Here is a 26,572-nt window from a genome sequence, read left to right as displayed (position 1 = left end):
GACCAGTACAGACCATTAAAGAACCAGTACAGACCATTAAAGGACCAGTACAGACCATTAAAGGACCAGTACAGACCATTAAAGACCAGTACAGACCATTAAAGGACCAGTACAGACCATTAAAGGACCAGTACAGACCATTAAGGACCAGTACAGACCAGTACAGACCATTAAGGACCAGTAGAGACCATTACAGACCAGTACAGACCACTACAGACCAGTACAGACCATTAAAGGACCAGTACAGACCATTAAAGGACCAGTACAGACCATTAAGGACCAGTAAAGACCATTAAGGACCAGTACAGACCATTAAGGACCAGTACAGACCATTAAGGACCAGTACAGACCAGTACAGACCATTAAGGACCAGTACAGACCATTAAGGACCAGTACAGACCATTAAGGACCATTACAGACCAGTACAGACCATTAAAGGACCAGTACAGACCATGAAGGACCATTACAGACCATTAAGGACCAGTACAGACCATTAAGGACCAGTACAGACCATTAAGGAGACCAGTACAGACCATTAAGGAGACCAGTACAGACCATTAAGGAGACCAGTACAGACCATTAAGGACCATTACAGACCATTAAGGACCATTACAGACCATTAAGGACCAGTACAGATCATTAAAGGACCAGTACAGACCATTAAAGACCAGTACAGACCAGTACAGACCATTAAAGACCAGTACAGACCATTAAAGGACCAGTACAGACCATTAAAGGACCAGTACAGACCATTAAAGGACCAGTACAGACCATTAAAGGACCAGTACAGACCATTAAAAGGACCAGTACAGACCATTAAAGGACCAGTACAGACCATTAAAGGACCAGTACAGACCATTAAAGGACCAGTACAGACCATTAAGGACCAGTACAGACCATTAAGGACCATTACAGACCATTAAAGGACCAGTACAGACCAGTACAGACCATTAAAGGACCAGTACAGACCATTAAAGGACCAGTACAGACCATTAAAGACCAGTACAGACCATTAAGGACCAGTACAGACCAGTACAGACCATTAAAGAACCAGTACAGACCATTAAAGGACCAGTACAGACCATTAAGGACCAGTACAGACCATTAAGGACCAGTACAGACCATTAAGGACCAGTACAGACCATTAAGGACCAGTACAGACCATTAAAGGACCAGTACAGACCATTAAGGACCAGTACAGACCAGTACAGACCATTAAAGGACCAGTACAGACCATTAAAGGACCAGTACAGACCATTAAAGGACCAGTACAGACCAGTACAGACCATTAAAGGACCAGTACAGACCATTAAAGGACCAGTACAGACCATTAAAGACCAGCACAGACCATTAAGGACCAGTACAGACCAGTACAGACCATTAAAGAACCAGTACAGACCATTAAAGGACCAGTACAGACCATTAAGGACCAGTACAGACCATTAAGGACCAGTACAGACCATTAAGGACCAGTACAGACCATTAAAGGACCAGTACAGACCATTAAGGACCAGTACAGACCAGTACAGACCATTAAAGGACCAGTACAGACCATTAAAGGACCAGTACAGACCATTAAAGGACCAGTACAGACCATTAAAGACCAGTACAGACCATTAAGGACCAGTACAGACCAGTACAGACCATTAAAGAACCAGTACAGACCATTAAAGGACCAGTACAGACCATTAAGGACCAGTACAGACCATTAAGGACCAGTACAGACCATTAAGGACCAGTACAGACCATTAAGGACCAGTACAGACCATTAAGGACCAGTACAGACCATTAAGGACCAGTACAGACCATTAAGGACCAGTACAGACCATTAAAGAACCAGTACATACCATTAATGGACCAGTACAGACCATTAAATGACCAGTACAGACCATTAAAGGACCAGTACAGACCATTAAAGGACCAGTACAGACCATTAAAGGACCAGTACAGACCATTAAAGGACCAGTACAGACCATTAAAGGACCAGTACAGACCATTAAAGGACCAGTACAGACCATTAAAGGACCAGTACAGACCATTAAAAGGACCAGTACAGACCATTAAAGGACCAGTACAGACCATTAAAGGACCAGTACAGACCATTAAAGACCAGTACAGACCATTAAAGGACCAGTACAGACCATTAAAGGACCAGTACAGACCATTAAGGACCAGTACAGACCATTAAGGACCAGTACAGACCAGTACAGACCATTAAGGACCAGTAGAGACCATTACAGACCAGTACAGACCACTACAGACCAGTACAGACCATTAAAGGACCAGTACAGACCATTAAAGGACCAGTACAGACCATTAAGGACCAGTAAAGACCATTAAGGACCAGTACAGACCATTAAGGACCAGTACAGACCATTAAGGACCAGTACAGACCAGTACAGACCATTAAGGACCAGTACAGACCATTAAGGACCAGTACAGACCATTAAGGACCATTACAGACCAGTACAGACCATTAAAGGACCAGTACAGACCATTAAGGACCATTACAGACCATTAAGGACCAGTACAGACCATTAAGGAGACCAGTACAGACCATTAAGGAGACCAGTACAGACCATTAAGGAGACCAGTACAGACCATTAAGGAGACCAGTACAGACCATTAAGGACCATTACAGACCATTAAGGACCATTACAGACCATTAAGGACCAGTACAGATCATTAAAGGACCAGTACAGACCATTAAAGACCAGTACAGACCAGTACAGACCATTAAAGACCAGTACAGACCATTAAAGGACCAGTACAGACCATTAAAGGACCAGTACAGACCATTAAAGGACCAGTACAGACCATTAAAGGACCAGTACAGACCATTAAAAGGACCAGTACAGACCATTAAAGGACCAGTACAGACCATTAAAGGACCAGTACAGACCATTAAAGGACCAGTACAGACCATTAAGGACCATTACAGACCAGTACAGACCATTAAAGGACCAGTACAGACCATTAAGGACCATTACAGACCATTAAGGACAAGTACAGACCATTAAGGACCAGTACAGACCATTAAGGACCAGTACAGACCATTAAAGGACCAGTACAGACCATTAAAGGACCAGTACAGACCATTAAGGACCAGTAAAGACCAGTACAGACCATTAAGGACCAGTACAGACCATTAAAGACCAGTACAGACCATTAAGGACCAGTACAGAACATTAAAGACCAGTACAGAACATTAAAGACCAGTACAGACCATTAAGGACCATTACAGACCATTAAAGGACCAGTACAGACCATTAAGGACCATTACAGACCATTAAGGACAAGTACAGACCATTAAGGACCAGTACAGACCATTAAGGACCAGTACAGACCATTAAAGGACCAGTACAGACCATTAAGGACCAGTAAAGACAAGTACAGACCAGTACAGACCATTAAAGACCAGTACAGACCATTAAAGGACCAGTACAGACCATTAAAGGACCAGTACAGACCATTAAGGACCAGTACAGAACATTAAAGACCAGTACAGTCCATTAAGGACCAGTACAGAACATTAAGGACCATTACAGACCAGTATAGACCATTAAAGGACCAGTACAGACCATTAAGGACCATTACAGACCATTAAGGACCATTACAGACCAGTACAGACCATTAAAGGACCAGTACAGACCATTAAGGACCAGTACAGACCAGTACAGACCATTAAAGAACCAGTACAGACCATTAAAGGACCAGTACAGACCATTAAAAGACCATTAAAGACCAGTACAGACCATTAAGGACCAGTACAGACCATTAAAGACCAGTACAGAACATTAAAGACCAGTACAGACCATTAAAGACCAGTACAGACCATTAAAGACCAGTACAGACCATTAAGGACCAGTACAGACCATTAAGGACCAGTACAGACAATTAAGGACCAGTACAGACCATTAAGGACCAGTACAGACCATTAAGGACCAGTACAGACCATTAAGGACCAGTACAGACCATTAAAGAACCAGTACAGACCATTAAAGGACCAGTACAGACCATTAAAGGACCAGTACAGACCATTAAAGGACCAGTACAGACCATTAAAGACCAGTACAGACCATTAAGGACCAGTACAGACCATTAAGGACCAGTACAGACCAGTACAGACCATTAAAGAACCAGTACAGACCATTAAAGGACCAGTACAGACCATTAAGGACCAGTACAGACCATTAAGGACCAGTACAGACCATTAAGGACCAGTACAGACCATTAAGGACCAGTACAGACCATTAAAGGACCAGTACAGACCATTAAAGACCAGTACAGACCATTAAGGACCAGTACAGACCAGTACAGACCAGTACAGACCATTAAAGAACCAGTACAGACCATTAAAGGACCAGTACAGACCATTAAGGACCAGTACAGACCATTAAGGACCAGTACAGACCATTAAAGGACCAGTACATACCATTAAAGACCAGTACAGACCATTAAAGAACCAGTACAGACCATTAAGGACCAGTACAGACCATTAAAGACCAGTACAGACCATTAAAGACCAGTACAGACCAGTACAGACCAGTACAGACCATTAAAGACCAGTACAGACCATTAAAAGACCAGTACAGACCATTAAAAGACCATTAAAGACCAGTACAGACCATTAAGGACCAGTACAGACCATTAAAGACCAGTACAGACCATTAAGGACCAGTACAGACCATTAAGGACCAGTACAGACCATTAAAGACCAGTACAGACCATTAAAGACCAGTACAGACCATTAAAGACCAGTACAGACCATTAAGGACCAGTACAGACCATTAAAGACCAGTACAGACCATTACAGAGCATTAAAGACCCTATGTTGTGACAATGACCTTGGAGTTCAGTAAGAAGGCACAAGCAGATCCAGAACCAGGCTTTAGATACATGTTCTCTAAAAGAAGCAAATCATTTGAATGCAGGCAAGTTGCATTAGTAGTCCAAGCTAAGCTGACCAAGCTACTCAGACAGTATACAGGACCAGTCAACAGATTGAACACACCTACTCATTCAAAATATTTTTCTTTATTTGTACTATTTTCTACATTGTAGAATAATAGTGAAGACATCAAAACTATGAAATAACACCCATGGAATCATGTAGTAACCAAAAAAAAAAAGTGTTAAATAAATCAAAATATATTTTATATTTGAGATTCTTCAAAGTAGCCACCCTTTGCCTTGATGACAGCTTTGCACTTGCCGGCATGGCTTTTGCTCTGACGTCCACTGTCAACTGTGGGACCTCATATAAAACAGGTGTGCGCCTTTCCAAATCATGTCCAATCAATTTAAAAATGTACCACAGGTGAACTCCAATCAAGTTGTAGAATGGATGATCAAGGCTGTACCGTAACAAAATGTGGAAAACGTCAACGGGTCTGACTACTTTCCGAATGCACCGTATCTCCTCGACTGAGGGACCTTAGAGGTAATTGTATGTGTGGGGTACAGAGAATCATGGTAAACACTATTATTACACAGAGAGAGAGAGAGTCCACGCAACTTATTATGTGACTTGTTAAGCACATTTTTACTCTTGAACTTGTGTCGGCTCGACATGACAAAAGGAGTTGAAAACTTAATTTGACTCAAGACATTTCAGCTTTTCCCTTTTTTTAATTCATTTGTAAACATTTCTAAAAACACAATTCCACTTTGACATTATGATTGTGTGGTAGTGTGTGTGTGTGTGTGTCTAGGCCAGTGACCAAAAAAAAAATACATTTCAAATCCATTTCAAATTCTTTAAAATCAAAATGTAGAATAAGTCAAAGGGGGGTGAATTCTGTCCGAAGGCACTAAGTATGTATAAATGTAACTATACATTAAGTAGCTCTATAACAGAGACAGCCCCCCCCCCCTTCCATTCTCGTTTCATTGTTTTATTCTGCACAGACACAACACAATCACTCGTTGTCTTGATGAGAAAGTTAAAAACAAAACTATTATTGACGTGAAGAAACAACAATGAGACAGGCGAATGAACGTATAAGAAAACGTCCTTTCATTCACACAGAGGAGAGAGACATCAGTACTGGATCGGTGGAGCGGTTTCTTTACTGTTACCGAATCCCGTTCAGAGGACGGACCGAAACGTAGAAACGAAAGAGGGGGGGGGGGGGGCTCTGGTCAAAAGTAGTGCACTATGTAGGGAATAGGACTCTGGTCTATAGTAGTTCACTATATAGGGAAAAGGGCTCTGGTCTATAGTAGTGCACTATATAGGGAATAGGGCTCTGGTCACTAGTAGTTCACTATATAGGGAATAGGGCTCTGGTCTATAGTAGTGAACTATATAGGGAATAGGGCTCTGGTCTATAGTAGTGCACTATATAGGGAATAGGGCTCTGGTCACTAGTAGTTCACTATATAGGGAATAGGGCTCTGGTCTAAAGTAGTGCACTATATATATTCCCAGCTAGACGTACCCATACCAGACCCAAGTTCCCTTTGGAGATCGAGGCTTAAATTTCATAGATCTATATCTCTTAGGTGTCGGACAGAGTCTAGAATGAGAGTCAACATGGGGCCAGCATCCCTGTGGAACGCTTTCGACACCTTGTAGAGTCCAATGCCCCGATGAATTGAGGCAGTTCTGAGGGGGCAAAAGGGGGGTGCAACTCCATATTGGGAAGGTGTTCCTAATGTTTTGTCCACTCAGTGTCTACGTCGTAGAGTTGATTTCAGACGGAGCCTTGGTCGGGAAACACAAACAACTTAATGAGAGGAAGCTTTTTCATTCACAAAACATGAGAGTAAAACTGAAACAGGAAACTTCAGACCATGTCGTCATGTTGGAGAGGAAATCAAATGCACGACTTGTCAGGAAGAGAATGATCTACTATGTTTCACGTACATGGAATCTGTATGTACATCACTGAGCTCCAAAAGCATTGGGACAGTGACACATATGTTGTTTTGGCTCTGATAAAATGACTATGAGGTTAAAGTGCAGTGTGTCTGCATTAATTTGAGGGTATTTTTGTATCCATATCAGGTGAACTGTTTATAAATTAAAGCATTTTTTTTGTACATAGTCCTCCCACCCATTTTAGGGGACCAAAAGTATTGGGACAAATTCCTTTAGATGTGTATTAAAGTAGTCATTGGGGGACAATGTACAAAAACTTCTGTACTTTCTAAACGATTCACCCGATATGGATGAAAATACCCTCAAATGAAAGCTGACAGTCTGCACTTTAACCCCATATAGTCATTGTATCATTTCAAACCCGAAAGTGCTGGAGGACAGAGGCAAAACAACAAACACATGGGTCACTTTCCCAATACTGTTGGATCCCACTGTAGGCTATAGTGAGTAAGAGCTAGATACCGGTAGAGAATACCATACATACTTTGAAGACATTTCTGACAGATTTGTCCAGGGAGGAAGAGGATGATGATTGGATCTTCATATTTCAGGATTCAAAACATTGCTTGTCACTCCATCAGAAGGAGTTTACATTTTATTTTGTAAAAGTGAGTGATTAATAAATGACATCTTGCAGAGAGAAAGAGCTTGATGAAGGGAAAAGGAGAAGGACAGAGGAAGAGAGATATGTTCTGTTCAGAAAGCTGTGGGACAGGTCTGGAGCAGACCATTCTGTTCAGTAAGCTGTGGGACAGGTCTGGACCAGACCATTCTGTTCAGAAAACTGTGGGACAGGTCTGGACCAGACCATTCTGTTCAGAAAGCTGTGGGACAGGTCTGGAGCAGACCATTCTGTTCAGAAAGCTGTGGGACAGGTCTGGAGCAGACCATTCTGTTCAGAAAGCTGTGGGACAGGTCTGGACCAGACCATTCTGTTCAGAAAGCTGTGGGACAGGTCTGGAGCAGACCATTCTGTTCAGAAAGCTGTGGGACAGGTCTGGAGCAGACCATTCTGTTCAGAAAGCTGTGGGACAGGTCTGGAGCAGACCATTCTGTTCAGAAAGCTGTGGGACAGGTCTGGAGCAGACCATTCTGTTCAGAAAGCTGTGGGACAGGTCTGGAGCAGACCATTCTGTTCAGAAAGCTGTGGGACAGGTCTGGAGCAGACCATTCTGTTCAGTAAGCTGTGGGACAGGTCTGGAGCAGACCATTCTGTTCAGAAAGCTGTGGGACAGGTCTGGAGCAGACCATTCTGTTCAGTAAGCTGTGGGACAGGTCTGGAACAGACCATTCTGTTCAGTAAGCTGTGGGACAGGTCTGGAGCAGACCATTCTGTTCAGTAAGCTGTGGGACAGGTCTGGAGCAGACCATTCTGTTCAGTAAGCTGTGGGACAGGTCTGGAGCAGACCATTCTGTTCAGTAAGCTGTGGGACAGGTCTGGAGCAGACCATTCTGTTCAGTAAGCTGTGGGACAGGTCTGGAGCAGACCATTCTGTTCAGTAAGCTGTGGGACAGGTCTGGAGCAGACCATTCTGTTCAGTAAGCTGTGGGACAGGTCTGGAGCAGACCATTCTGTTCAGTAAGCTGTGGGACAGGTCTGGAGCAGACCATTCTGTTCAGTAAGCTGTGGGACAGGTCTGGAGCAGACCATTCTGTTCAGTAAGCTGTGGGACAGGTCTGGAGCAGACCATTCTGTTCAGTAAGCTGTGGGACAGGTCTGGAGCAGACCATTCTGTTCAGTAAGCTGTGGGACAGGTCTGGAGCAGACCATTCTGTTCAGAAAGCTGTGGGACAGGTCTGGAGCAGACCATTCTGTTCAGTAAGCTGTGGGACAGGTCTGGAGCAGACCATTCTGTTCAGTAAGCTGTGGGACAGGTCTGGAGCAGACCATTCTGTTCAGTAAGCTGTGGGACAGGTCTGGAGCAGACCATTCTGTTCAGTAAGCTGTGGGACAGGTCTGGAGCAGACCATTCTGTTCAGTAAGCTGTGGGACAGGTCTGGAGCAGACCATTCTGTTCAGTAAGCTGTGGGACAGGTCTGGAGCAGACCATTCTGTTCAGAAAGCTGTGGGACAGGTCTGGAGCAGACCATTCTGTTCAGTAAGCTGTGGGACAGGTCTGGAGCAGACCATTCTGTTCAGTAAGCTGTGGGACAGGTCTGGAGCAGACCATTCTGTTCAGTAAGCTGTGGGACAGGTCTGGAGCAGACCATTCTGTTCAGAAAGCTGTGGGACAGGTCTGGAGCAGACCATTCTGTTCAGAAAGCTGTGGGACAGGTCTGGAGCAGACCATTCTGTTCAGTAAGCTGTGGGACAGGTCTGGAGCAGACCATTCTGTTCAGTAAGCTGTGGGACAGGTCTGGAGCAGACCATTCTGTTCAGTAAGCTGTGGGACAGGTCTGGAGCAGACCATTCTGTTCAGAAAGCTGTGGGACAGGTCTGGAGCAGACCATTCTGTTCAGTAAGCTGTGGGACAGGTCTGGAGCAGACCATTCTGTTCAGTAAGCTGTGGGACAGGTCTGGAGCAGACCATTCTGTTCAGTAAGCTGTGGGACAGGTCTGGAGCAGACCATTCTGTTCAGTAAGCTGTGGGACAGGTCTGGAGCAGACCATTCTGTTCAGTAAGCTGTGGGACAGGTCTGGAGCAGACCATTCTGTTCAGAAAGACAGAGGGAGGTGACCTCAAGTCTACTACCTTGATGGGCCAGACAGACCAGCCCTCTCCTCTTTGTCCCTCCCCAAAACTGTCCTGTCCTCTCCCTCTACCCCACCGTCAAACCAACAGCACCCTCTGGTGTCTGAAGGTGGAAGGTCAGGTCACTTGGTAAAAGCGGCCACCACGGCCCACAACAACTCATTGGCGTTGGTCTTCGTGCTCTCCCCCTCTGGCTCCAGGTCCAAGAGCTGCCGTACTCTCTTCATGGCCAGGTCATACTGGTCGTCCAGCAGAGGGGAAAATGCATTCTCCAGGACGTCAGACGAGTGGGCCAGGAAGATGAGGGCGAGCAGTCGCTTGTCCATGCGGTGCGGGTCGTTGACCCATTTCTCCAACACGGCCTCCTGGACCCTCTTGACGAGGCGTTGTTTGATGTTGTCGTTGGTGAGCGGGTGAGTGGTCATGTCGAAGAGGAGGAAGTTCTGCTTCTCCGTGGTCAACACGCCCTTTTCCACCAGGTTCTTGGCTAGACGCTCCCTCACGTTCCTCAGCTGGTAGTGTAGCTTCAGAGGGTTCCACGTCTCACCTGCAAGCGGGAGGTGGGGAGGTGGGGGGGGAGATGTTAAACGTGCCACAGAGTTCAAAGCCTAAAGCATCGTGATTGAATGTGACATATGTCCACTAGAGCTGGGCGATAAATCAATAATTATCAAGGTAATTACTTCCCTCAATAAACATCTAAAAACGTTTAGATTAAATTTCGATAATGTCGATATTAAATAATTAGGTAGATAATTATTAATTAGGTACAGCAGTCGATTTCACCTCTGTGACGCAGCAGGAACGTGCGGAGAAGTGACCATATACACGTGGAGAGGTATACAGCAACACTAAAAAAAACTTAGCACCTCGCGTGTAGCCACTATTAACTAGAGGTCGACCGATTAATCGCGGCCGATATCAAGTTTTCATAACAATCGGAAATTGGTATTTTTGGGCGCCGATTTTTTTTAAATTGTATTTATTTTTATTATTATTAATATATATATTTTTTTATACACCTTTATTTAATCTTTATTTAACTAGGCAAGTCAGTTAAGAACACATTCTTATTTTCAATGACGGCCTAGGAACGAGGCAGAACGACAGATTTTTAACCTTGTCAGCTCGGGGGATCCAATCTTGCAACCTTGCAGTTAACTAGTCCAATGCTCTAACACATTGCACTACACGAGGAGCCTGCCTGTTCGCGAATGCAGTAAGCTAAGGTAAGTTGCTAGCTAGCATTAAACTTATCTTATAAAAAACAATCAATCAATGACTGTCATTGCTCCAATGTGTACTTAACCATAAACATCAATGCCTTTCTTAAAATCAATACACAAGTATATATTTTTAAACCTGCATATTTAGCTAAAAGAAATCCAGGTTAGCAGGCAATATTAACCAGGTGAAATTGTGTCATTTCTCTTGCATTCATTGCACGCAGAGTCAGGGTATATGCAACAGTTTGGGCCGCCTGGTTCTTTGCGAATTAATTTGCCAGAATTTTAGGTAATTATGACAACATTGAAGGTTGTGCAATGTAACAGGAATATTTAGACTCATGGATGCCACCCGTTAGATAAAATACGGAACGGAATAAACGTTTTGTTTTCGAGGTGATAGTTTCCGGATTAGTCAAAGGTATATGGTTTAGAGAGAAATAGTCGACGTGTTATAATTCCTGTAACAACTTGCGGCTGAATTTGAAAGGGGTTCCTTCGTTATTTTACCGTTCATGTCTTCCATAGAGAATGTCTTGATCTACTTCAAATAAGGTCTGTGTTTCGTGCAGGCTTAAACCGCCTCAACGTTTTGATACCCGTGTAAATCTCACTAGGATAAGGTAACGTTTGTCAACATATTTTCATCAATCCACTTTACAACATTTTTTATCTTTGCTTATATTTAGCCAATATTGATCAGAGTTACCTTGTCCTATGGATATCTACACAGTTATAAAATTGGCACGGTGATGTAAGCCTACACGAAACACAGACCTTATTTTAAGTGAATCTAAAAATATCCTATGGAATAAATGAAGGAACCGCTTTTCAGATTTTGCTAGAAGGTGTCATGGGAATTATGACTCGCACTTTGGTTGTCAATTCTTACCATGCCCATTATTAAAATAGGATTTCCTGCATATAGAAATTAAAGTTTTTGTTTTCAACATTCATTACAGGTAACTTAAACTCTATTTTTATTCAAACAGTTGAGAGTATTTGTCTCCTAAGCAGACTCTTCAGTATCATTGTCACTTCAGAGCTGTGTGCGTGTGTGTGTATTTATGTATTATATTAAGTTAAAATAAGTGTTCATTGTTCATTCAGTATTGTTGCAATTGTCATTATTACAAAAATGTGTGTGTGTATGATATACATATATATATAACTTTTTTTTATTTTAATAAATCGGACGATTAATCGGTATTGGCTTTTTTTGTCCTCCAATAATCGGTATCGGCATTGAAAAATCATAATCATAATCTATTAACCACGAAAAATTAGCGATGTAGGTGACAAAAGTGGCAGTGATAACCATGGAGAAGGAGCAGCTTCCAACAAAGACATTATTGATTAAAAAGGGTTCAACTGTTTCAGTCATTTGGAAGTGGTTTGGCTTTTTGAAGTCCGACAAAGAGCAGAGAAATGTTCCGCCCCAAATTGTGCCGTAGACAGGTGGCTACAAAGTCTAGTAATTACGACAAACCTTTTAAAACATCTGAAGCAAAATCACTCTTTGGAACATGCAGGAAGTTTGAGTTTGCGCCACGGTATTGATAAAACGCTCCTCAAGCTTCCAGCCAATCGAGGGATGTTTGCCCGAAGCGGTCAACACTGACAGCGTTTATGTCCTACAAGCAAACATCGAAAACACAAAGACATCACAAATGCTCTTATGCATTACATTGCTAAGGACATGCTACCAATTAGCACAGTCAAAAAGGAAGGTTTCAAGAGGCTTATGAATTTAATTGACCCCAGGTACGTGCTCCCTGGCCGCAAACATGGAACAATTTCCCATAAAGTATAATTTTATGTGTAGCTCAAATTCTTTTCTTTTTTTAACTAGACAAGTCAGTTAAGAATAACTTCTTATTTACAATGACGGCCTAGGAACAGTGGGTTAACTGCCTTGTTCAGGGGCAGAACGACAGATTTTTACCTTGTCAGCTCGGGGATTCAATCTAGCAACCTTTCGGTTACTGTCCCAATGCTCTAACCTCTAGGCTACCTGCTGGTTACTGGTCCAACGCTCTAACCACTAGGCTACCTGCTGGTTACTGTCCCAACACTCTAACCACTAGGCTACCTGCTGGTTACTGGCCCAACGCTCTAACCACTAGGCTACCTGCTGGTTACTGGTCCAACGCTCTAACCACTAGGCTACCTGCTGGTTACTAGTCCAACGCTCTAACCACTAGGCTACCTGCTGGTTACTAGTCCAACGCTCTAACCACTAGGCTACCTGCTGGTTACTGTCCCAACTCTCTAACCACTAGGCTACCTGCTGGTTACTGTCCCAACACTCTAACCACTAGGCTACCTGCTGGTTACTGGCCCAACGCTCTAACCACTAGGCTACCTGCTGGTTACTGGTCCAACGCTCTAACCACTAGGCTACCTGCTGGTTACTAGTCCAACGCTCTAACCACTAGGCTACCTGCTGGTTACTGGTCCAACGCTCTAACCACTAGGCTACCTGCTGGTTACTAGTCCAATGCTCTAACCACTAGGCTACCTGCTGGTTACTGGTCCAACGCTCTAACCACTAGGCTACCTGCTGGTTACTGTCCCAACACTCTAACCACTAGGCTACCTGCTGGTTACTGGCCCAACGCTCTAACCACTAGGCTACCTGCTGGTTACTGGTCCAACGCTCTAACCACTAGGCTACCTGCTGGTTACTAGTCCAACGCTCTAACCACTAGGCTACCTGCTGGTTACTAGTCCAACGCTCTAACCACTAGGCTACCTGCTGGTTACTGTCCCAACTCTCTAACCACAAGGCTACCTGCTGGTTACTGTCCCAACACTCTAACCACTAGGCTACCTGCTGGTTACTGGCCCAACGCTCTAACCACTAGGCTACCTGCTGGTTACTGGTCCAACGCTCTAACCACTAGGCTACCTGCTGGTTACTAGTCCAACGCTCTAACCACTAGGCTACCTGCTGGTTACTGGTCCAACGCTCTAACCACTAGGCTACCTGCTGGTTACTGTCCCAACTCTCTAACCACTAGGCTACCTGCTGGTTACTAGTCCAACGCTCTAACCACTAGGCTACCTGCTGGTTACTGTCCCAACTCTCTAACCACTAGGCTACCTGCTGGTTACTAGTCCAACGCTCTAACCACTAGGCTACCTGCTGGTTACTGTCCCAACTCTCTAACCACTAGGCTACCTGCTGGTTACTAGTCCAACGCTCTAACCACTAGGCTACCTGCTGGTTACTGTCCCAACTCTCTAACCACTAGGCTACCTGCTGGTTACTAGTCCAACGCTCTAACCACTAGGCTACCTGCTGGTTACTGTCCCAACTCTCTAACCACTAGGCTACCTGCTGGTTACTAGTCCAACGCTCTAACCACTAGGCTACCTGCTGGTTACTAGTCCAACGCTCTAACCACTAGGCTACCTACTGGTTACTGGTCCAACACTCTAACCACTAGGTTACGGTTTGTTCAGGCATTAGACATTCTTGAGTCTGAAGCAGATATGCACCTTTTAAACATTATTTGATTAATATTGTGATAATTATCGTTATCGAATATAAAAATATATAGATATCGTGATAATTGATTTGCCATATCGCCCAGCCATAATGCCCATACAGTGAGACGCTTAAGACAGTGCTACAGGGGAACAGGACGGACAGCTGATAATTGATTTGCCATATCGCCCAGCCATAATGTCCACAACTCAATAACAGTCCAATCAAATTGCAGTGGGGAGAGAAATCATCCAAAGGGGTTTGGCTTCCATGTTATTTTATTATTCTCTTGTTGCATCTCATTAGCAACGTAGCTGCATTCATTAGTATTAAACTATCGGTTCGTTAGTATTATAATACCGGTTCATTAGCATTATAATACCGGTTCGTTAGTATTATAATACCGGTTCGTTAGTATTATAATACCGGTTCTTTAGTATTATAATACCGGTTCGTTAGTATTATAATACCGGTTCGTTAGTATTATAATACCGGTTCGTTAGCATTATAATACCGGTTCGTTAGTATTATAATACCGGTTCGTTAGTATTATAATACCGGTTCATTAGCATTATAATACCGGTTCGTTAGTATTATAATACCGGTTCGTTAGTACTTTAATACCGGTTCATTAGTATTATAATACCGGTTCATTATTATTAAAATACCGGTTCGTTAGTACTTTAATACCGGTTCATTAGTATTATAATACCGGTTCATTATTATTAAAATACCGGTTCATTAGTATTATAATACCGGTTCATTAGTATTATAATACCGGTTCGTTAGTATTATAATACCGGTTCATTAGTATTATAATACCGGTTCATTAGTATTATAATACCGGTTCATTAGTATTATAATACCGGTTCATTAGTATTATAATACCGGTTCCTTAGTATAATAATACCGGTTCATTAGTATTATAATATCGGTCCACTCTGTTAGTAGTAAACCTCGATGTTAAAGTGTGGTTCTAACACACTCACCGCTGAGCAGCTCAATCCAGCTCTGCACCGTCTCTGGGGGCTGGGTCTCCTTCACGTGTTTCAGAGCCTCGTCCAATAGCACGTCTCCCGTCGGAGCATCCGACTTACAGATCACCTAGGAGAGACACAATACAACGAGACAGAATGAAAACACAACCTGTACTGCCATTCAACGACTTACAGATCACCTAGGAGACATACAATACAAAAACAACAACAGCTTTAGTCGACTGTATATAGAACACGGTCAGAACAAAACAATACTGCCACTCAATGACCTATAGATCCTAGAGATGAGGCAACCACACAGTCAGAACACAATTCTAGACTAAATACGAGTCTGAATCAGCAGAAGAATACTTTCTTGTCCATTGTCTTTAAAAATAAAATAAAAATAAATGTGTCAAGGGAAGCCAGTGAGCATCTGACCAAGCTCAAATGATTGGTCCTGGTGGGGGAGGAAAAGAAAGATGTTTCAATGGAAGCTAGCTTGCATTTGGCTTCTCTCCTATCAAATTGTTTTGAGAGCATACATTACTGGATTTGGCTTCTCTCCTATCAAATTGTTTTGAGAGCATACATTACTGGATTTGGCTTCTCTCCTATCAAATTGTTTTGAGAGCATACATTACTGGATTTGGCTTCTCTCCTATCAAATTGTTTTGAGAGCATACTTCACTAACAGAAACATGAAAGAGAGAATGGCATTGGCGTCACTCTACATGTTTTTTTTTCTACTTGCAACGAAGGCACGTACACACAAACACAAACAGAAATCAGAACCATAGACAGCCACATCATATTTAGCTTATGTCAATAGGACTAAATTGTTTTCGGGTATCTTTTAGTTGTCACGTTGATGTTGAAATGGTGCTGGAATAGTGGAGGCAGCTCCTGTTTTCTATGTGACTTGCGGTAATAACTCTGTGGTTTTAAATCAATAGTTGTTTTAGTGGTTCGAAAATAAATAATAATCACCAGGTGGTTCGAAACTGCTCTTCATTTCGGGAACCGAGCAGGTCAGGAGACAGAAACCACTGCAGAGTCAGCAGTGCGTCTGGTGATGTGTATCATAAGAGGAAAGTCAGGAATTGTTACTCTTTGTAACAAAGAGAAAATGGCGCAGAGAGCGCAAAAGGACATTTAAACACGCTTTCTTGGGCTCCCGAGTGGCGCAGTGGTCTAAGACACTGCATCTCAGTGCAAGAGGCGTCACTACAGTCCCCGGTTCGATTCCAGGCTGTATCACATCCGGGCCGAGTCCCATAGGGCGGCTTGGCCCAGTGTCGTCCGGGTTTGGCGTCATTGGAAATAAGAATTTGTTCTTAACTGACTTGTTAACTGTTGATATTACTTGAATATCTTTCTTCTGATTTTCCTGTCATTAAAAAGAGGGTTTAATGGTGATTTTACTGTAGCATACAGAGTGTGCAAAGGAGCCATGGTCATGTCTGTACCCTACATGCTACGTTCTTCAGGATTGGGGAATGCACGTAACGGTCTCCCGGACAACAACAAAAAAAAGTCTCAGGTTTTGCCACGCTGAATCCTTTCAATCAATGCTGCGGTACCAATGGCTCTATCTGTCTCCCTATAAATTAGAGGCATTTACTACCCAGAAACTAGAATCAAGTTCTTTAAGGCAAGGCCACATCCGTGGGACAAAATGATCCCATCTCCTTGGAAACCCAAAACTCAGATCGAGGAAGCGTTATCCAACTCAGACAGAAGAATCACCTGTGAGAGGAACTTGGCCGAGCAACACTCCGTTCACTCACGACGACCAGCTGGGTTTTTTTCCCCTAAGAGGACCGGAACATTCCACTACACCTTAGTGCCTTAAACTTTATATCTTTGGACTGAACAGATTTGAGGACTGAGTCTGATAAATAGAGAGAACAGGCCATCTCTCAATGTGGGCTCCTATGCGTGAGCTCCGACGAGGGAAGAAGCTTCTTCGAGCTGTCAGAAACACTGATCTTTTCCCCCGTTTCATCTCTGTCAAATCTGAAAACCCAACTGAACCAAAACGACAATCAGCTCAAAATGCACGTCAATACATCATTGCATTTGATTTCCCTTTTGGGTGACGCTGTGTCTGTGTGAAAGTGGTGGCAGATGCTGATTACTGTAAGACTGTTAGCTGGATTGACATATCAATAACCAATATTGTCCTGGCACTGTCCACAGAGGGTGTTAACCTGTAACCGGGCCTGTTAAACCCTGATTAGGGAACATTTAGTATTCACGACTGTGAAGTTTTACTGATGTAGTAGTCTCTCAACACTCCTCCTGTTCTCACGAAAAAGTATTTATAATTCTCCAAAGTCCTGTTAACGTGTCGTCTATACTCTGCCTGTGAGTAGGCTACATCAAACTATTCAATTGATCTGTAGAGTTCCCCACGTCGGCGATTGTACCGCATTCCGTTGGGTCTGTTAAGGCAACTGTATCTCTCATTTTCAATCTCTTAGTTTTAGTAATAAAACTTTGAATTCAATCCGTTGTTGCATTGAAGTCCTTCACGAGCGATTGGATTCTCCAAGTCTGAGAGCTCGACGACCATTCAGAATGAGAATATAGTAAATTGACTGTTGATTAGGACTATTGTTGATATAGGATTAAATGGTATAACAGGTAACTACTGATAGGAGTTCATTCAAAACCCTTAAATGGTGCCCCTCAGATTAATTTGAATAGGAAACCAAATAAGAGCAATTTAATCAGTCAATGATCTTGAATATCCAGAGCCAAAGTCACATCCCCAACAACACACACTTTTTTTTATTTGTTTACCTTTATTTAACTAGGGAAGTCAGTTAAGAACAAATTCTTATTTTCAATGACGGCCTATGAATCAGTGGGTTTAAACTGCCTTGTTCAGGGGGCAGAACAACAGATTTTGTACCTTGTCAGCTCGGGGGATTCGATCTTGCAACCTTCCGGTTACTGGTCCAACGCTCTAACCACTAGGCTACCCTGCCGCCACTTAAGAGAGTTCAGTTGATCAAGATTCCCTACCTTCCTGGCGAGCAGGCTTTTCCTCCTCATGCCACAGGCTTCCAGCTGTAGTCGTCCTCTGATGGCCAGCTCTATGAGCATGCAGCCGCGCAGCCCCGACGAGATGCAGTCGTTCCAGAACGACGTGTAGCCCTGAGAGAGGAGGACAGGGGTGAGCGTGTGTGTGTGTGTGTGTGTGTGTGTGTGTGTGTGTGTGTGTGTGTGTAAGGAAGCTGCAACACAGGCCTGACGAGATGGTCGTTAAAGAACAACATGTAGCCCTGAACACAGAGAGAAGACACTGTGTGTGTGTGTGAGTGAGAGTGAGAGTGAGAGTGAGAGTGAGAGTGAGAGTGTGAGTGTGAGTGTGAGTGTGAGTGTGAGTGTGAGTGTGAGTGTGAGTGTGAGTGTGAGTGTGAGAGTGAGAGTGAGAGTGAGAGTGAGAGTGAGAGTGAGAGTGTGAGTGTGAGTGTGAGTGTGAGTGAGAGTGAGAGTGAGAGAGTGAGTGAGAGAGAGATCACCGAGCTGTCCTGTAGCCTTCACTCTCTGAAACCGATAGGATCACAGTGGTCAGCCTGCTGTTTAGGAGACTAATGCCCGTGTGACTGCTGACTGTGACCCCAGATCCAGCATTTATTCTATGAGTGTAGAGCTGTAGCGGTAGTTACATGTTATCAGTCGGTTATTGTCTGACTGCCGGGTCTCAAGGTAATTGACCGTTAAATTAACAAACACGTTTAGTATCTCCAGGCCTCCACACATAGAAGCCTTTGGAACATCTACAATATAACAAGTCTAAAAAATCTATTTAATATAAACCATAACAATAAATCCATTACTTATTTTAGGTAGGTGTAAAGAAACAGGATATGACGAAAATGTATTTCAGCATTTCAGAAAATAAAATTGGTCCTACTTACTGAATGTTATCTGGCTATGTTCCTTGCCATAAGCTGTAGGCTTGATCATTTAGCAGACAAGATATGCTTAGAAATCCTATTCAAAAACAAATTCACTAAATTGTAGACTAACTGTAAGCCGCCCTGCACAATCAATGAACCAACAGCATCACCAAGGCCTATACGTTTTCTCCCATACTTGTGGATAGAAAGTGGAGCGTAACATAAGGTAATCAGTCCATCCAGTATACATAATAACAGTCTACACTCAAAAGGAAATTACTAGAATTTGTTTAATTTTTGGAATATAGGCTAGACCAATGAAAAGACATCTTAACTTCTTGTCAAAACGGGGGCGCTGTTTTCACTTTGGAAAAAATCGTGCCCAAATGAAACGTCCTCATACTCTGTTCTAGATCATACAATATGCATATTATTATTACTATTGGATAGAAAACACTCTCAAGTTTCTAAAATTGTTTGAATTATATCTGTGAGTAAAACAGAACTCATTTGGCAGCAAATTTTCCATACAGGAAGTGAAAAATCTGAAAACGAGGCTCTGTTTCAGGGCCTGCCTATTCAACTGGCTTTTATTTATCGATATGCATGCACTTCATACGCCTTCCACTAGATGTCAACCGGCAGTGGAAGGTGGAATGGGGTGTCTAGCTTGATCTGAGGCCGAACAAGAGCTTTTGGAGTGACAGGTCCGGTATTTTCTTTGTCTTCGACGGCGAGCGAGGGACCTCGACATTGTCTTCTGAAAAGCGTTCGGTATACACTGCGAATTGCAATCCAAGTTGTCAGACCCCGGTGGCTTGTCATTGTTGCTAGACAACAATCATTGTTTCACCTCTTCCACACTCACTTTACGGAATTCAGAATTACAATGCTTGTCTTTCATAATTTGGTCAAATATACTTGGATGTGTAGTGTCAGCGTTTGTTGCTGGCATGTCTAAATTTGCTAATCTTGCCAATAAAAAAATGATTAATGTAGTTGGCAATATCAGTCGTTTTTGTGATGAGTGAACCATCTGAGTCAATGAATGATGGAGCAGAGTTTGCCTTTTTACTCAAAATGTCATTTAAGGTGCTCCAAAGCTTTTTACTATCATTCTTTATGTCATTTATCTTTGTTTCATAGTGTAGTTTTCTTCTTTTTTTCAGTTTAGTCACATGATTTCTCAATTTGTCGTACGTTTGCCAATCGGTTGTACAGCCAGACTTATTTGCCATTCCTTTTGCCTCATCCCTCTCAACCATAAAATTGTTCAATTTCCTCATCAATCCACAGGGGATTATTTTATTTTTTTTGTGGTAATTTTCTTAAAAATGGGTGCATGCTTATTAGTAACTGTGATAAGCAACTTCCCCGTTACATATATCACCAGTAGTACATTCACCTTTAATTCCTATAATTTCTCATTTAAAATGTTTGTTTGGTTATTAAGGTCATTTCTGTTCATTCATGTAATATATTACCATTCTAGTCTTATACCATTTTCGTTTTATACCATTTTCGTTTTATACCATTCTAGTCTTATACCATTCTCGTTTTATACCATTCTAGTCTTATACCATTCTCCTCTTATACCATTCTCCTCTTATACCATTCTCCTCTTATACCATTCTCCTCTTATACCATTCTCCTCTTATACCATTCTAGTCTTATACCATTCTCGTCTTATACCATTCTCGTCTTATACCATTCTCGTCTTATACCATTCTCGTCTTATACCATTCTCGTCTTATACCATTCTCGTCTTATACCATTCTCGTCTTATACCATTCTCGTCTTATACCATTCTCGTCTTATACCATTCTCGTCTTATACCATTCTCGTCTTATACCATTCTCGTCTTATACCATTCTAGTCTTATACCATTCTAGTTTTATACCATTCTCGTCTTATACCATTCTCGTCTTATACCATTCTAGTCTTATACCATTCTAGTCTTATACCATTCTAGTCTTATACCATTCTCGTCTTATACCATTCTCGTCTTATACCATTCTCGTCTTATACCATTCTCGTCTTATACCATTCTCGTCTTATACCATTCTCGTCTTATACCATTCTAGTCTTATACCATTCTAGTTTTATACCATTCTCGTCTTATACCATTCTCGTTTTATACCATTCTCGTCTTATACCATTCTCGTCTTATACCATTCTCGTCTTATACCATTCTAGTCTTATACCATTCTAGTCTTATACCATTCTAGTCTTATACCATTCTAGTCTTATACCATTCTCGTTTTATACCATTCTCGTTTTATACCATTCTAGTCTTATACCATTCTCGTCTTATACCATTCTCGTCTTATACCATTCTAGTTTTATACCATTCTCGTCTTATACCATTCTCGTCTTATACCATTCTCGTCTTATACCATTCTCGTCTTATACCATTCTAGTCTTATACCATTCTAGTCTTATACCATTCTAGTCTTATACCATTCTCGTCTTATACCATTCTCGTCTTATACCATTCTCGTCTTATACCATTCTCGTCTTATACCATTCTCGTCTTATACCATTCTCGTTTTATACCATTCTAGTCTTATACCATTCTAGTCTTATACCATTCTAGTTTTATACCATTCTAGTTTCGAAGTTGAGACATTGTTTGCAGAGCGCATACACTTGTGAGAAACACGTTTTGGTTTATTTTCATTCATGAGTTGTATTTTTATTTTATCCATTGGTCTTTTGTTTGGAGCACTCCTGTCAACATTGGAATAAAGCCCCACACAGCGATAGAGTTACGCAACATCCTCTGGGTATGTCTGTAACAAAAGTTCAACCTTTACCTTCTGCTAACCGTTTCTGTCAAGCCGTCTACGCAGACAGTTTTAACGCATACGTTTGATAAATCCAATGTGTGCACCACACAGAACTCACTGCAACTGCCTCTGCAAGGCAAACGTAGCGTTCCATTGGAAATGAACGTACATCTGGTGTACCAAAAGGCAAATGATGCTGTCGGTGTGATCGAGGCGTAAGGACACGCACCCGATTACACATAGAAGTAGGCCTATAGGCTACCTGGCCTGCACGCAAATATAGGCCTATAAAATGTGCCCGTTTGGGGATCTGATAGTGTTTCTGATTGGCTTAACACACCAGTAAATGAGTTGTGGAGCTGCTCAAAGTAATGTTTTCTTCACCTCAAAACAGCAAGCAAAAATAGTGTTTTTACGAGTCTGTTTTTACATCCATTGAGAAAGAGAGTAGTTCCTCAATGCATTTGGAAACTATTTCCAGCTCTCTCCCTTTCAATAACCACTCAGTGTGAAAGGGAATAATGTCATGCTCTGATCCCTTGCGCAAATAGCCTACAGCTGTGTCTGTCCCGAGCTCACTGGTGCAGGAAACTAAGGGCCCAGAATATTTTATACAATATTGCAAGTTTGCTGGCATGACCTTCGGGGCAGACCCAAATCAATAGTTGATACAATGTTTCCACCTGAGAAAGGTTGCGGACTCCATGTGTAGCCTATTACAGCGTGGCCTATTACAGCGTAGCCTATCACAGCGTGGCCTATCACAGCGTGGCCTATTACAGCGTAGCCTATCACAGCGTGGCCTATCACAGCGTGGCCTATCACAGCGTGGCCTATCACAGCGTGGCCTATCACAGCGTGGCCTATCACAGCGTGGCCTATCACAGCGTGGGCGTGGCCTATTACAGCGTAGCCTATTACAGCGTAGCCTATCACAGCGTGGCCTATCACAGCGTGGCCTATCACAGCGTGGCCTATCACAGCGTGGCCTATCACAGCGTGGCCTATTATAGCGTGGCCTATTACAGCGTGGCCTATTACAGCGTGGCCTATTACAGCGTGGCCTATTACAGTGTGGGCGTGGCCTATTACAGCGTAGCCTATAACAGCGTAGCCTATTACAGCGTAGCCTATTACAGCGTAGCCTATCACAGCGTGGCCTATCACAGCGTGGCCTATCACAGCGTGGCCTATCACAGCGTGGCCTATCACAGCGTGGCCTATCACAGCGTGGCCTATTACAGCGTAGCCTATTACCGGCAACTTCAGGAGAGTAGCAGCTGAATCTACTGAAGCCAGAAGGAGTGGGTCAGGTCTTGATCTCTGGTGTCCTCGAGTCATGTGTGTCTTATTTCGTCACAAAGTGCGCTTAAAGCATCAGACAAGCTTAATGCCTATATTGTTGATTTTATTAACGTTTTTTTTTTTTATTGAACAAGAACTGCCGACTTTCGGTTGACTAAGATTTTTTTTAGTCAGGGACAGCCCTAGTGTGTTGACTTTGATCGGGTAGGTGTGCCTGGTCTGTTTAATGAACAAAATATTGATTTCATTTGAATGGCGCAGCAATGGCTGTACAGACTCGTAAACATAGTCCTAATAAAACTCTAAATATGCTATTATATATTTTTTATTTATTAAATACATTAATCTTATGTTTCTTAGGACCTACCGAAACAAATGACTAATGGATTTATTTTTCATGCTGCATCTTCAATGGTTTTATTCAAATAGACCCCACCCACAACTGCACCGCCACTACTACCACCACGCAGGCATGCACACGGGATGTGTAAAAGATGTATGCAGGCAAGAACGTGGGAAAAATGGGCCTGTTTGTAAAGGGGGTCATATAAACGTGAAAAACGTGAAAGCAGTACAGTACAAGCTTGCATTTTCACCTCATAAAATGTAGTGGAATTACACATCCTTTTGACCTCAGATTGGTGATGTTAGTATAAAAGTTAGTATAATGTTAGTATAAAAGTTAGTATGTTAGTATAAAAGTTTATAGTAACATCACTATGACATAAGATTGATTCCTTATTAAAACATAAATATCTTTGGTACTTTTTTGTACCATTGATTTGTCACACATAGAACCACTTGGAACGTAGAGTTAATGAAACGGCATGGAAAATTGTCTCTCTAAAAATAAATTGGCCACACACCAATACGTGGATTTGACAATCAAACTATTACTTAAAATAGCAGCCAAACTAGTCACTGTTGATAACCTATATGTCGCGTTGTGATTCATTTAAGTTAACAGAAAAAAACGTGGATTGTTACCTTTTCCCTGATGACAGACCCCCCCCCCCCAAAAAAAAATCAACATTCCTAAATATAGATATAAGCCTAATGTAAATTCTCATCAAACCAACCTTGTATCGGTTATTCCACATTCCTGTTTAGCCTTTGAATAAAAAGGGTTAGTTTAAACAGCGCGATACCACAAACGTTTGCTCCCTGTTCTATTGATTTCAGTGTGACATCGATGGAAGTGATTAACAAACAAAAAAATATTGCGTTACACTTACTTGAATCAAAACGCAACACTTCAAAAATGTAGCTAGATGTTTTCTGCAGGTTAGTTCTAACAGCGCGTACAACCCGATTCCCCCCTAATCGATATCGACGTATTGTCACTTTTCAAAACAACTGGGTTTTCCTTGCATGGTGAGTTTCTAAGGTGAAAGCTTAAAAAAAAAATGTAATATGATTACTATTGTTTCACATGTATGTGTAGATATACTATGTTTAGGTTTTCAATAAACAAACTGTTTGTGCATATTAGTTATTGATTCGGACACATTAAAACTGTGTTTGGATTGGGCTATTTATCAAAATGTCTTGTCAACAGGAAGCATCATTTCCAACTTAAGTTTATAGGAATATACATTTAACATTCAACATTAATTTCCAATGGTATTGTACTTCAGCAAGTAAAAACTGCTGAATGAGTCCAAAAACGTACTGCCATGAATTTTTGTAAGACATAGCTACCAGAAATGACCAAAACGAGTTTGCCCTGTATATTACAAGCCGAGCAACATACACCATCATAGTACGAAAGACGCCTGAGCTGTGAAGCTAAGTGAAACTGGCTAACTTTAGAAAACCCTGAGTAGATCTAGCTTCCTTCGTAGGATACCCCTCAGGTTACTACTTACTGTAGCTAGTTGACATTAGCATTCATTCGATGTTGACAAAATGAAGAGAGCTAACGTTAGCGAATTTTTATGAGATCTTTGAGTAGCGTTAACTTAACGTTACCTAAACCAGCTAAATACTATAATATGATTTTAGCTGTAAAATAATATAATACATGTCATTGTTATACCTCGCGGTCCTTCAATCCCAAGAGTAACACTTCTTCCATCAATGTGAGTCGAGTTTCTTTGGAGTCTCCCTTGTCATCCTCCTCCTCCTCTTCTCCGCGGTGGGTCTCGAAGTCCTCATCCCCGGACCCTCTGTCCTTGTCGGCGGCAGAGCTACGAGAGGCCTCGGTCCGCCTCTGCACTAGGCCCGAACTCCGCTGTGTTAGGGAAGTCATATTTACAACAAGTCCTAACAACGTCAAAAGACGAAACCCCTCGCCTCGGAATCTCACTGGCCGATATTATAAACCACTTAAATGTGTCCTACACACACAGCTACGGACGACTGTTTTAACTATACTACAACGAAAGTAGCGACACAGAAGCAATATTTCAGTTTCCCTCCTTCCACTGGTAGTTTATCCAATATGGCGGCAGGTGATAACGAGAACAGTGAATGTGGCGCTTGGGCAGGTATTCCCAAACTCGGTAGGCAATGCCGTCGGGGGTACGACAAAATGTTATTCACATTTACCCCCCCCCACCCCCCAAAAAAAGTTGTATTTCTTTGTAAAAAAAACGATCACATTTTCAAACAGCCATTTTATTCTGGCCCGCGTCCCTAGAGACACATACAAGTCAAGTACTTGGAATATCCCTCCTACACGCTTCTGCAACATGACCATAAACTTGGCACCTGAAACACTGTAGTGGGTTCGGAACAAAAACTTTTACAGGATAAGTGATATATCTTAACATTACTTTGTCAGGTGAAGACTCAGAATCAAAACTCAAAAGGACAGACAGTGACTCTTCTGTTTTACATCGCTCGCCTGCGTCATACCAAACAGCGAGCTTCACAGACACTGTGAATCTTCCATTTCCACCTCCACCCTAATAATCACTCCTTTCAGTGGCGCCCTGTTCCTGAGAGCAAAGCAAGTAACAGGTCTTTTCTCCAGTCGCATGGTGCAAGAGCGCCCCCTCCCTCTGGGCGGAAGAAGCACAACAAAGTATCACAAGTCCACTTCAGGTTACCTTCATTGATTCAACAGTACCCAACACCATTTTCACCCAACCTGACACCACTATTGGGGTGGGGGTCAGCTGTTTGTTCACCCGCAAGCAATTGCAAATAGCCTAACCCAGTTGTGTGTAAACAATATTTGTTTTATTTTATTCTGTTGTATTCCGTTTTTACTACAAAATATGTGTGTCTGGTCTGTTTTAATTAACAAAATAACAAACTATCGATTTCATTTGTTTTCATTCAT

The 26,572-nt window shown here is 42.4% G+C and overlaps 1 protein-coding gene across 2 annotated transcripts; it reads right to left on the bottom strand.

Moving 5' to 3' along the window:
• Window positions 1–5,611: 5,611 nt before the first annotated feature.
• On the bottom strand, window positions 5,612–25,966 carry golph3a (golgi phosphoprotein 3a). 2 transcript variants are annotated; one of them, XM_055918653.1, is made up of 4 exons: window positions 25,322–25,960; window positions 18,309–18,440; window positions 15,288–15,402; window positions 5,612–10,126 (listed from the first exon to the last, which is right to left on the bottom strand). In XM_055918653.1, the coding sequence occupies exons 1-4, from the start codon at window positions 25,532–25,534 to the stop codon at window positions 9,702–9,704; spliced, it is 885 nt and encodes a 294-aa protein (XP_055774628.1). In that variant the 5' UTR covers window positions 25,535–25,960; the 3' UTR covers window positions 5,612–9,701. The 2 variants fall into 2 exon arrangements, with proteins under 2 accessions (XP_055774628.1, XP_055774629.1); XM_055918654.1 differs by lacking the exon at window positions 18,309–18,440 and having other exon boundaries at window positions 25,322–25,966.
• Between the last annotated feature and the right edge of the window lie 606 nt (window positions 25,967–26,572).

Source organism: Salvelinus fontinalis, chromosome 4, assembly GCF_029448725.1.
Source record: "Salvelinus fontinalis isolate EN_2023a chromosome 4, ASM2944872v1, whole genome shotgun sequence".
Classification (NCBI taxonomy): domain Eukaryota; kingdom Metazoa; phylum Chordata; class Actinopteri; order Salmoniformes; family Salmonidae; genus Salvelinus; species Salvelinus fontinalis.
The sequence above is the reverse complement of the archived record's forward strand: the minus strand, read 5'-3'. Positions and strand labels throughout refer to the sequence as shown.